This window comes from Rutidosis leptorrhynchoides, chromosome 5 (genome assembly GCF_046630445.1).
Source record: "Rutidosis leptorrhynchoides isolate AG116_Rl617_1_P2 chromosome 5, CSIRO_AGI_Rlap_v1, whole genome shotgun sequence".
Taxonomy (NCBI): domain Eukaryota; kingdom Viridiplantae; phylum Streptophyta; class Magnoliopsida; order Asterales; family Asteraceae; genus Rutidosis; species Rutidosis leptorrhynchoides.
Window position 1 is genome coordinate 107,455,523 of NC_092337.1, and position 12,352 is coordinate 107,467,874.

The window sequence follows — 12,352 nt, forward strand, 5'->3', positions numbered from 1 at the left end:
TTATAGCGTTCTATGGCGTCCCCGGCAGCGGCGCCAAAAATACTTGATGTTATGCGAGGTGTATACGAAATAGTTATATTTTTATTACAAAATACTATTAAATACGATACAATTTTACACAAGTTATTTATTTATTTATAGAATGGATATACCTAAACTTTGCTACAACACTTATAGGCAGTGTACCTAATCGTAGAGTAGTGTAGTTTTTAGTAAGTCCGGTTCGTTCCGCAGGGAGTTTGCCAAGTTTAACGCTATATTTATTTTAAACTATATTTGTATATATATATATATATATATATATATATATATATATATATATATATATATATATATATATATATATATATAATATTATTATTGTTATAAAAGGGGGTTTTTACCGTTTAGTGACCGGTTTGTCGATTTTATGTCTTAAGTCACAATTAAAACCTAATGTAAAATATTAAAAATAAATATAACTTAATTTAAAGCGTAAAGTAAATGACGATAATAAAAGTGCGATAATTTAAAGTGCGATAAATAAAATGACGATAAATAAAATTGCGTTAATTAAAAGTACGATGAGATATAAAATAAAGGAATTATGCTTATTTAAACTTCCGTAATCATGATGTTTGACGTGTTGATTTTAATTTATTACCATGGGTTAATTGTCCTTTATCCTGGATTATTCGATATGTCCATCTGGTTTTTGTCCATAACAGTCCATCTGTCATAAATATTAAGTGCGAGTGTGCTCGTCAAATTATCCTTATACCCGAAGTCAAATATTCCAACTAATTGGGGACTTAAACTGTGATAAGGTTTTAATACATTGTTAATGATTACACCAGGTTATCGACTGTGCATTCCAAGGTTTTAATACTTTATTAACAATTACACCAAGTGTCCTTGTATGTAATCCACCCCTGTTTTAATGAGTCCATTGACTATTATTCCATACCCGTGTCCGGTTAAATGAACGATTATTAGTATTTATAAATATCACGCCCATCGTATCCGATCGAGTGTATGTGGTTATTTATAATTACCTCAAATTGTAAATCTCTATATTAAATTAACGAACTATCATTCAGTTAAACAAATATAAAGCCCATTAATAGCCCATAGTCCAATTTCCACAAGTGTCGGTCTTTTGTCCAAACCCCAATTATGGTACAAAGCCCAATAACCCCATCTTTAATATTTAGTCCAACATCACGATTACTTCGATTTAAATAAGCATAATAATAACTTAGCTACGAGACATTAATTTAAAAAGGTTGAACATAACTTACAATGAGTATTAATCGCGTAGTGTTACACGGACAGAATTTCGACTTACAAACTTAAAACATTCACCACTATAACCTTATTATTATTAACTTAAAATTAAAATTAAAATTAAAATTAAAATTAAAATTAAAATTATAAATATATATTGAGAGAGTAAGAGATCAATGAATGAAAAGTGTACATAATTCGGCAGAAAACGTTGCAATTTATAGGACTTGGCCTCACTTTAGCTGCCATGCGATCGCATGGATTTTGTGCTTTCAGGCCATGCGATCGCATGGCCCCCTGGGACAGCTCACATATCTTTGTTTGCTAGCTTGCCGACGGTTTTTATTTTAATATATAAATATAATATATATATATATATATATATATATATATATATATATATATATATATATATATATATATATATATATATATATATATATATATATATATAATTTATAGAATTATTCATATATTATATTATATTCATGTGCATAGTTGACATGTAATTTTAGGCCCGTTGCGTCGCGCGTTGATAGTTGGATCATGTCCCGGTTCCAGATTTTCGAACGTCCTTGCGTACGATTTAATATCTTGTACTTTACGTTTTGCGGCTTGTACTCTTGTAATTTTGAGACGTTTCTCATCAATAAATTGAACCTCTTGGATTGTACTTTGTACTTTTTAGCGTTTTGGTCATTTGCGTCTTCAATTCGTCGAATCTGTCTTTTGTCTTCACCTTTTAATATTTAAACGAATATCACTTGTAAATAGAACAATTACACTAAAAGCTTGTCTTTCTTGAAGGATAATGCTATGAAATATATGTTTGTTTTTAGCATTATCAGAACCCCGAGCAGTATCTGGACCAAACACATCCGATCTAAAAGACATAAACAACCTAGAAGTTAACCTCGCCAACAGTCCATTTCGAACCACCAGAATTTTTGATAGTGGGACCCTTCCTAATGACCTCACTTCAGACCACATCAACTTCCAGTCCAACAACCATCATATCCGGCCCAGTGCCCCTTCTTCCCATTGTCCCATCCACTCTGATCCACTACCTTCCTTTTCCAAGCCCAATCCCTCTTCGAGATCCTTTCTTCCTCCCAAGCCCATCTCCCAGTCTCAGCCCAATATACCCCCTCCTTCCAAGCCCAATAACCCCCCTCTCAATTCGTCTAATACTGAAATACCCATTAACCTCCCTTCCACCTCTCACCACTCTTGAACTGCGAAAAAACCTATACATTCCAATAGCAATGAACTGATCCATAATACTAGAACCACTTCCACCATAAACCACAATCATAAACCCTAAAATCACCCGTGGAATTTAACCAAGAGTTGGAAATCGTCTTCGAGAATGCTCAAACTTAAGTACCTGGCAAGAAACAAACAAAGGACACAGAGTAGGTTGTCGACTTCAAATAACAAGTCTGCAGGGAGCAGGTCTGATACTTCTAAAGGTAATACTAAATCTCAAAATCTAACTCCACCTCTTTCTCAAACGGTAGTGTTGGATTAAAGGAGTTTAGTGCAAGGTTGGGGGTTCATTGGGGAGAAAAACCCCAATAAAATCATTTATGATTTCGATTTCTTAATGTTAATAAATGAAGATACTGTCACTAAATATTTGCGGGTTTAGGAAAGACAACAAATTCGAAAGTAAAGTAGGACGGTTTAAAACAATGAGAACAAATGAACTTCCTGGCATTGTCGCGGTACAAGAGACTAAGTGTCCTGTGGTATCTGATCAATGGGTTGAATCCATTTGTGGTTCACCAGATGTTAGATTTATTCAGAAGCCTATGATTAGTAAAGCAGGTGGTATGTTACTTTTGTGGGATACAACTTGATTCAAAGTGTCTAATGCGGTCGAAGGTAAATATTTTCTAGCCATTAACGGCACTTGGTTAGGAAAAGATGCCGAGACTATCATAGTAAATGTTTATGGACCACACATGGACGACGGTAAGGTTAAGTTTTAGGATAGTTAAGTGTCCCTGATGAACTATCAAAATGCGGAATGGGTCCTTTGTGGGGATTTCAACGAAGTCAGGTATGCGTTCGAAAGATTAAACTCTATCTTCATCGAAAAAAGAGCTGCTCTTTTCAACAGCTTCATTGAGTCAATGCAGTTGGTTGAAGTCCCGCTGATCGGTAAAAATTTATTAGATTCAGCGATGACGGAATCAAGCTTAGCAAGCTAGATTGATTTTTAGTCTGTGAAAATTTTCTTCAAACATGGGGCAATATCTCGGTTATAGCACTCGATAGGGTTCTTCTTACCACTGTCCAATAATACTTCGTGATAAAAACGTTAATTTTGGTCCCAAACCATTTAAAGTGTTCGATGTTTGGTTAAGCAATAAAGAGGTAGAACCAATAATAATCGAAGCTTGGAACAGACAGGTTAAGGGATATCGGGCTGATTGTGTATTAAAAATAAAATTAAAAATGTTAAGGAGGCACTGAAATCATGGAGTAAATATCAATATGGTACTCTAGACAAGGAGATTGAAGATGCTAAGATCATTTCTCTAGAATTAGAAAAGAAAGTTGATGCATGTTCACTATCGGATTCTGATCGCCATCGATGGATTGATGCAAGAAGTAAATGGTTCAAAAGAGAAAGGGAGAAGATTCAAATGCTGAAGCAAAAAGCGAAATCCAAATGGGCCTCGGACGGTGACGAGAATTTCAAATTCTTTCATTCTTTCATCAAACGTAGACAGAATAAAAATAACATCAGAGGTTTATACATAGATGGGTGTTGGCAGGAGTCTCCAAATGAAATAAAGAACGGAATTTTTGACTTCTATCGGAAGCTTTTCTCGAGTCCTCATGAATCAAATGAATTCGTGCACGGTATTGAAGATCTAAACTTCAACTTAATACCCCCTGAGGTAGCAACCGATTTGGAGTCACCTTTTTGTGAAAACGAACTATGGGATGCAATAAATGAAAGTGGCGACTCAAAAGCCCCGGGCCCGGACGGTTTTAATATAAAGTTTTACAAAGCTTTTTGGTGGCTAATTAAAGACGACTTAAAGAAGGCGGTCTAATGGTTTTGGTCAAGATGCTCAATTTCGTAAGGTTGCAATGCTTCGTTCTTATCTCTCATCCCAAAAAAAATTGACCTGATAGGGCTCAATGATTATCAACCTATAAGTCTCATTGGGAGTTTACAAGATCCTATCAAAAATTTTAGCTAACCACATCCAAAAAGTCATTCACCTCGTTGTTGGGACTGAACAAAGTGCTTTTATAAAAGGGCGACAAATACGTGACGGAATCTTGGTTGCAAATGAAACTATAGAGGAAATTAAAAGGAACAAAAAGAAATGCCTTATTTTTAAAGCCGATTTCGCGAAAACATTTGATAGCTTGAATTTTCACTACCTTGATAAAATTATGGGTTCCATGGGTTTCGGACTAAAATGGAGACTTTGGATTAAAGCTTGTCTAAGTTCGGCTTCCATTTCAGTTCTAGTTAATGGTACTCCAACCAAGGAATTCAATCTCAAAAAAGGAGTCCGACAAGGGGATCCCCTATCTCTTCATCATAGCTTCGGAAGGTCTAAATCGTCTTGTCAAAAAAGCAGTTGACCTTAATATGTTTAGGGGCATCGAGGTAGGGGCTGACACATAGTGGTTTCCTTATTACAATATGCCGATGACTCCATTTTCTTTGGAAAATGGAGTAGAAGAAATGCTAGTAGTCTAATGAATATATTGAAATGCTTCGAGAAGCTCTCGAGTTTGAAAGTTAACTTCTCAAAAAAGTAGCTTATTCGGCATTGGCATATTGAAGGAAGGAATTGATAAAATGGCATCTTACATGAATAGTAGTTCTAATTCATTCTCGTTCTCCTATCTACATATTCTCATCGGGTGTAAAATGAAAAAACAAAAGGATTGGGATTTCGTCATTGAAAAATTTAAAAAGAGATTGTCGGATTGGAAAGCTAAGTCGTTGTCTTTCGGTGGTCGTATTACCCTCATCAAGTCGGTGCTTAACAGCCTCCCGTTATATGTCTTATCCCTATTCCGTGCTCCTTTAAATGTTATCAACATGCTAGAAGGTTTGAGACGCAAATTCTTTTAGGACGGGTCGGGGGATAATTCAAAAATGCCATGGGTCAAATGGGAGTCTATTCTTAACTCGTATAAATTGGGTGGGCTTAACCTTGGGGCTCTTAAAGTGAAAAAATTGGCTTTATTAGGAAAATGGTGGTGGCGCTTTCGCATAGAAAGCAACACTTTTTGGGACGGTGATAAAAAGCATTTTGGTAGGGACGGGGGCTTTGATTCTGTTGGGTAGGGTAATAATAGCATCACAAGTTCAATTTGGGGTGGTATAATCTCCTTAAACAGTGAACTTTCAAAATTGGGCATCCTTTTTAAACAATCCTTTAAAAGAATATTTAATAATGGGGATTGCACACGTTTTTGGAAAGACACTTGGATAGGGGATCAACCATTATGCATTCGTTTTAATAGAATTTACAGGCTCGAGACGAATAAAAGCGCACTCATCAAAGATCGGGTTTCAAGAGATGGCTCTAGCAGGTCCTTTTCGTGGTCATGGTAGCTTCCACCTGGCATGCCGTTCGAGTTCTGTTTACAAGGTCTTTTGGCTATATTTATTGAGGCAACAACAAACGTTGAGTTAATGGCGACTTGACTGCCGCTTAGAGCCTAAATTGAATTCCAGGCAGGCTTTAAAACCCATGAAAATTTGATTATACCATTCCCATGGTGTCTTTCTTTTTTTATTTTTTTTATTTTTTATTTTTTATTTTTAATATCCCTCTTGAAAGTTTTTTTTTTAGGCCGGAGGTCCTCACGGAAGCAATCTCTCTACCCTGGAGTAGAGAGAGGAATAACTTTCTCTTTTTGTGGGTGGAGAATTTTTTCTCAACTCGCGGTTAGAGAAACGACCTCTTTTCTACACTAGGGTAGAGGAAGGATTGTCTACATCTCACCTCCCCCATACCTCGCACGTGCGGGATTGGGTTTTGTTGTTATTTTTGTTGTTGTTGTGGTGTCAGGCTCCTTTAGGCAGGTCATCAAGTGAACTGCAGCAAATGAAAACGTGATCACAAACTATGTTTTTGGAACTGGGGTGTCACACCCCCAAATAGGGTCGGGGGTAAATATGACATTTCAATATCATCACACAAGTATATAAGCGAGAACGACTCTAAATGAGATGATTTATAAAAACAGTAATTGTATTGCAGTGGAAACGAGATAATGTTTTACATGATAAACCCAAATGTAATTAATAAATGTTTAACAAATATTAAGACATAAATATGTGGACTTCAATGCATCAGCTAGCAAAGAAACATAGGACAGCACATAAGCTAATCTTCACCTGAGATAAACATGCTTAAAAATGTCAACACAATGGTTGAGTGAACATCATAGGTTTATATAATCAATAAAGTTTTAGAACACAAGATTTAGTTCAAAACATCAAAATATCAATATGCCATGAGTTATAATATCGAGCTAAACATAAAGCCCTGACACTGTGCGTGTGTCGGTAATCATTATTATGTACCCCCTTGACGATCGGTCAATGGGTAGAGACGTCACTCTCAATAGGCCTACTCACAATAATGAAGCTTGCAACATTTCAATTCCAGCAATTAACAATATTATGGTGGGGATTTGCATGTAAGAATACAAGTTAACAAAAGTCTCACGAAGTTGCATATCAAAAATTTTAGGCACTTGTGTCTAAATTGTAAATTATTTCAAAAGCAAGCATGTGTCTCACCCCAGGATTTATAAAATATATTAAAATATGTAAAAGCGGGGCTATGAAGTTCACCTTAAATCGGAGATGAAGATAATTCCACGAATGAAATGAACGAGAGTATATAACCAGGCCTTCAACATAGAGATATACAGGCTTAATCATAAATTTTTCCAATTGACAAGTGAAGAATCCTAGGTATGTTACTGATTGACTAAACATATGTTTATGTTTCCACTATTATTACATTTGATGTTTATATAACTTTGCTCAAACTTCGATGCTATCAAATAAGTCCGGGATGACCAGGTGTAACCGGGGGCCCAGGACTCTTGATCAGAAACTAAGTCATGACATTCGAGACCTACAAGCTTGTCCCTTAAAGGCAAGCTACACATCATCCTCTTACGACAGTAAGTAGCGGTGAAATTTATATAAGTCTTATGTTATCGATATGATTATAGTATTCACTTGTTGTGTGTGCATAGGTAACACTTATTTAAGTTACTTGTATTCATATAAGTTCAAGTTATACATAGTATATACACTTATAAGTATAAATTATATGAATGCTTATTATTTAATTATTATAATATACATTTATAATATAATTATATAAGCATATTATATTAAATATATAACATTAAACATTATTATGATTATACTAATCTTATAACATTACCTTATTAATTAATTAATTAATTAATTAATTAATATTAATAGATAATAGATATTATATAATGGTAATATATTATTAATTGTTATTTAAATTACAAGATAATTATTCATATATTAATTTAATAGTTAAATAATATACGTAATTATATAGAAAATTAATTACATAATTAAATAAACATATAATTATATATTACATATTTATTTACTGATCAAATATTGAAAATAAATAAATTGATTAATATATATATTGTATATGTCAAAAATACACTTACTATATATAAATTTGTATTTTATTTAAAATAAATACCCAATAATTATAAATAAAATCTTTATAGACTTATTTAAGTATATTAAATTGTAGTAAAATTATAAAAATAAATTATATCATGTTTATATATTTATTTTGTATTTATCTTGCTATTTATTTTTGGTAAGTACAAAATATGATCTAAATTATAAAATAGATACTATTTCGACCCAAAAATTTAGGTTTATAATTTTTTAAAGATTTATCTAAGTTTTAGAAACTCATAAAAATTTTATATATATTTTATCTTCTGTTAAAAATATTTATTACGAATTTTTCATTGTTTAACCATATAATTCGAATATAATTACCAAAAATACTCCAAAACTTACAAAAATTATTTTTACACATCCCTTTACTATTATAACTAATTTTCATGCAAAACCCACTGTTCTTATAATTTTATACGAATTAATACTATATTTTATTGTTTTTATAACTAATTTTTGTTTCAATTTTTGAATTCGTTTGCTATTTTTTATTGTTTTTTACTTATATAAACCCTAGCCGATATATATAATTAAAATAAATATATAATACATCATAAAAATAAAGTTTTTGACTTAGATCATCTTTATAACATTAGTAGGATCTGGGAAAATTGTTTTTATGGGTTTATATAGATTATAGATATTTAATTCAATTTTGTACATATATACATATACCGATTCATATATATATATATATATATATATATATATATATATATATATATATATATATATATATATATATATATATATATATATATATATATATATATATATATAATATAATATAAAAACGAGTTATAAATTCGTAAAATTATTTTTTTCAGACCTCATAATACTTAATAGTATTTATCATGTATAATTCATAATTTAATTAATTGGTTTATTATTTAGGAAAAATAATAATAAAAATCGGCAAGAAAATAAAGAAATAAATCGAAAAAAAATAAAAAGAAAAAGAATGAAGACTTACAAAATTTATTAGGGTTTAAGAGGACTCCAGGAATTTATGAAAAAAAATTGTGAATTGGTTTGGTATTTATAGGGTGGAAATCTTGGAGAAGAAGTAATTGCAATTTAAATATAATTCTATTTCCTTTTATACATTTATTCTATTTTTAATTTTTTTTTTAATTCGACCAGCCACGGGTATATAAAATTTTTTTTACTTAATTTAATTATTAGAACATTCTAGAATATTGTTTGTTATTTTATTTATTTGTATTTACCTCTTTATATTTATTTAAATACCGAAATATATAATATATATATATATATATATATATATATATATATATATATATATATAAATTTTGGTTTATTTACTTATATAATTATTCCCATATACTTTTGTATTTTATAAAAATGTCATAATATTTTAAATACACTTAATACTTATTCATCAAAAGTACATTATCAGTTATATACTTTTATTTATTCTATTAATACTAAGTTATATTTATATTTATATTCATATAAATTCATATGGTATTAATATCGTAAATTAATTATTAGGGTTAGACATTTAGTCATCATTTATTAAAAATAAAACCCTAATCATTTATTGTACAGAAAAACCCTAGGGGCATTTTAGTCATTCCAGGAAGGAAAAAGTGACGGTTGTCACATGGGGAAATGGATTCATGGAAATGGACGTTACACGACAGTGGGATCTTTACTTCTGCTATGTTCTCGGACATCATCAACGACATGCTATTGGCTAGCAATGCAAATCCTACAGCCACATCAAGGAACAATCTTATACAACTAAAAGTTGAGGTGTTTATTTGGAGAACCGAGAGGAATCGCCTCCCGGTCAGAACCGAGCTAGACAAAAGGGGCATTGATCTCAATTCAACACGATGCCCGGTTTGTGACGAAGACTTGGAAACAGTAGACCACATCTTATTACAATGTTAATTCGCGAATGATTTATGGCAGCGCCTATTTCGATGGTGGGGTTTCACTTCACAGATCCCTTCGTCATTATATGAGGTGTTAAAAGGTAACATGCCTGCTTCAAATCGGTCCTTCATCGCAAAAGCGTGACAAGCTTGTGTTTGGATATGTGCCTACAAGATTTGGCAAAATAGAAATTTTTTTTTTTTTTTTTTTTAGAACGGCATTATAATAAAAATAAAAAACTAGCGAGACGCTAGAAAAATTACAAAGAGTTCAAAGGGAATTGAAGCCAAACATTCCAATCAATGTTAGCTAACTTAGCTCTAGAAAATAACCAATCAAAAGAAGAAACCACAATATGGTCTAAAATGTGACTTTTCTTGAACAAGCCGGAGTTAAAGACAACATCGTTTCTAAACCTCCAAATCGACCAAAGAGCGGCTAAACAAATGCAGTGAAGAATAAGAGATGAATTCGGGTTAGGCGAGGCCGAGCCTAGCCAATTCCTAAGCTCTAAACCATTAGACCATCTAGGCATCAAAATACCCGTCCACAAAGCAATAAAATCCCAGACTTGAACCGCCGTCGGACAAGTAAAGAAAATATGTGCCGAGTCCTCCAAAACAAAACCACAATCGGAGCAAGAATAATTCGAGCAGTTAACGTTGCGATCTTTAAGATTCTTTTTGTTTACGCCAATAGAAAATGAGAACTTTAGACGGAATCACCTTATTCCAATAGGTGTATCAAGAAATATCCATCGATCTATCCAGGAAATGACGAAAAGAGCTAATAGAAAAGGTGAGATCGGTTGTAAGGGACTATCACCACTTATCAATCTCCTCCGAGCGGGAAACCTGAGATAATAAGTTAGTAAAAGAAGAAAATTGATCGGCTTCAACTCCACCTCGAATAGATCTACGCCAACGCCAATACCAAGAGTTATTTTGCCATCTGTTCGTAACTGAGCAGAACTTATTCACCTCTAGAGAAAATAGACGTGGAAAAAGCTCGCAAAGAATATAGCCGTGGCACCATCTATCGGTCCAAAATTTGATGAGACACCCATTACCAACTTTGATATACAAGATGGAAGAATTAAGAATGTGAGCAGCATGCATGGTAACCAAGCAACTATTAATTTTACCCCAACAACTTAAAGGAGAGCAATTGATAGCTGGGAAAAGACCATCAGTTTGTACGCCATGAGTAACATGAAGAATTTTAACCCAAGTTTGATCCTTATTATGCACATACCTCCATCTCCATTTATAAAGGAGATCTTTGTTAAGAGATTCCATGCTAATTACTTCAAGACCACCTTTATCTCTAGACTTCAAGATGTTCTCCTACTTGACCCAATGAATCTTTCTATCACCCAAATTGCCACCCCAAAAAAAATTCGCTCGAATGGATTCAAGACGATTAATAACACATTTGGGAGCTTTAAAGATGGAAAAAAAGAAAGTACCAATGGCGCCAAGCACATACTTCACCAAAGTGAGTCTACCACCAAAAGAAAGTAGATTATCCTTCCAAGAAGCAAGCCTTTTTTCAGCCTTATCGAGAATAGGAGACCAATTAACAATACGATTCATATCGGCACCCACTGGAAGGCCTAGATATTTAAAAGGAAGAGAGGCATGTCCAACCACAAGTCTAACTTGTTTGGGATTGGCATAAACCAGGTTGAAGTTGCACGAGTTGCTTCTCTTTTTGGATGTGCCATAACTTTTCGTAAATCTGGTTGGACATGTCCAATCGTGTTCCAGGAAATGCAACTTTCTAGCTTCGAATGGATACCAAATCGATCGAGCAAACACAACATGAATTGGCTACAATGGATATCGAATCTGAGACTTTTAGATGATCATGGTTCAGGTCCTTCTTTTAGTAATGTTCCATTGCTTTCGTGAGTTTGGTTTGGCAAGTATTTAGCTCCAGTTTTTGTATCAAGTTGTGAATTGAAATGTCCCGTTCATATTGATTATAAACGTTCCATATTAATTGATTTCGTTGCGAGGTTTTGACCTCTATATGAGACTTTTTTCAAAGACTGCATTCGATTTTAAAACAAACCATAACCTTTATTTTATCGATAAAGGTTTAAAAATGATAATAAAAAAATATAGCATTTTCACACGACCATTACATAATGGTTTACAATAATATTACACAATAATATATGTCTTCGAATGCAGTTTTCAAATAATATTATACAAGCATGGACTCCAAATCTTGTCCTTAATTTAGTATGCAACAGCGGAAGCTCTTAACAATTACCTGAGAATAAACATGCTTAAAATGTCAACAAAAATGTTGGTGAGTTATAGGTTTATCCTATACATTTATCAATTGTAATAATAGACCACAAGATTTCATATTTTCATTTTTCATAAACATCATCCCATACATAGAGATAAAAATCATTCA

The 12,352-nt window shown here is 32.8% G+C and overlaps 1 protein-coding gene across 1 annotated transcript; it reads right to left on the bottom strand.

The window, feature by feature from the left end:
- Positions 1–10,181: 10,181 nt before the first annotated feature.
- LOC139848907 (uncharacterized) lies at positions 10,182–11,220 on the bottom strand. The gene is made up of 2 exons (XM_071838588.1): positions 10,777–11,220; positions 10,182–10,631 (listed from the first exon to the last, which is right to left on the bottom strand). The coding sequence occupies exons 1-2, from the start codon at positions 11,218–11,220 to the stop codon at positions 10,182–10,184; spliced, it is 894 nt and encodes a 297-aa protein (XP_071694689.1).
- Between the last annotated feature and the right edge of the window lie 1,132 nt (positions 11,221–12,352).

Excerpts from the sequence above, each read along its gene's own strand:
- LOC139848907 (XM_071838588.1), bottom strand. The coding sequence starts at position 11,220 with ATGGAATCTCTTAACAAAGATCTCCTTTATAAATGGAGATGGAGGTAT. Across the intron at positions 10,632-10,776 it reads TTACTAACTTATTATCTCAG|TTCTCATTTTCTATTGGCGT; the intron begins GTTTCCCGCTCG and ends TTCCGTCTAAAG.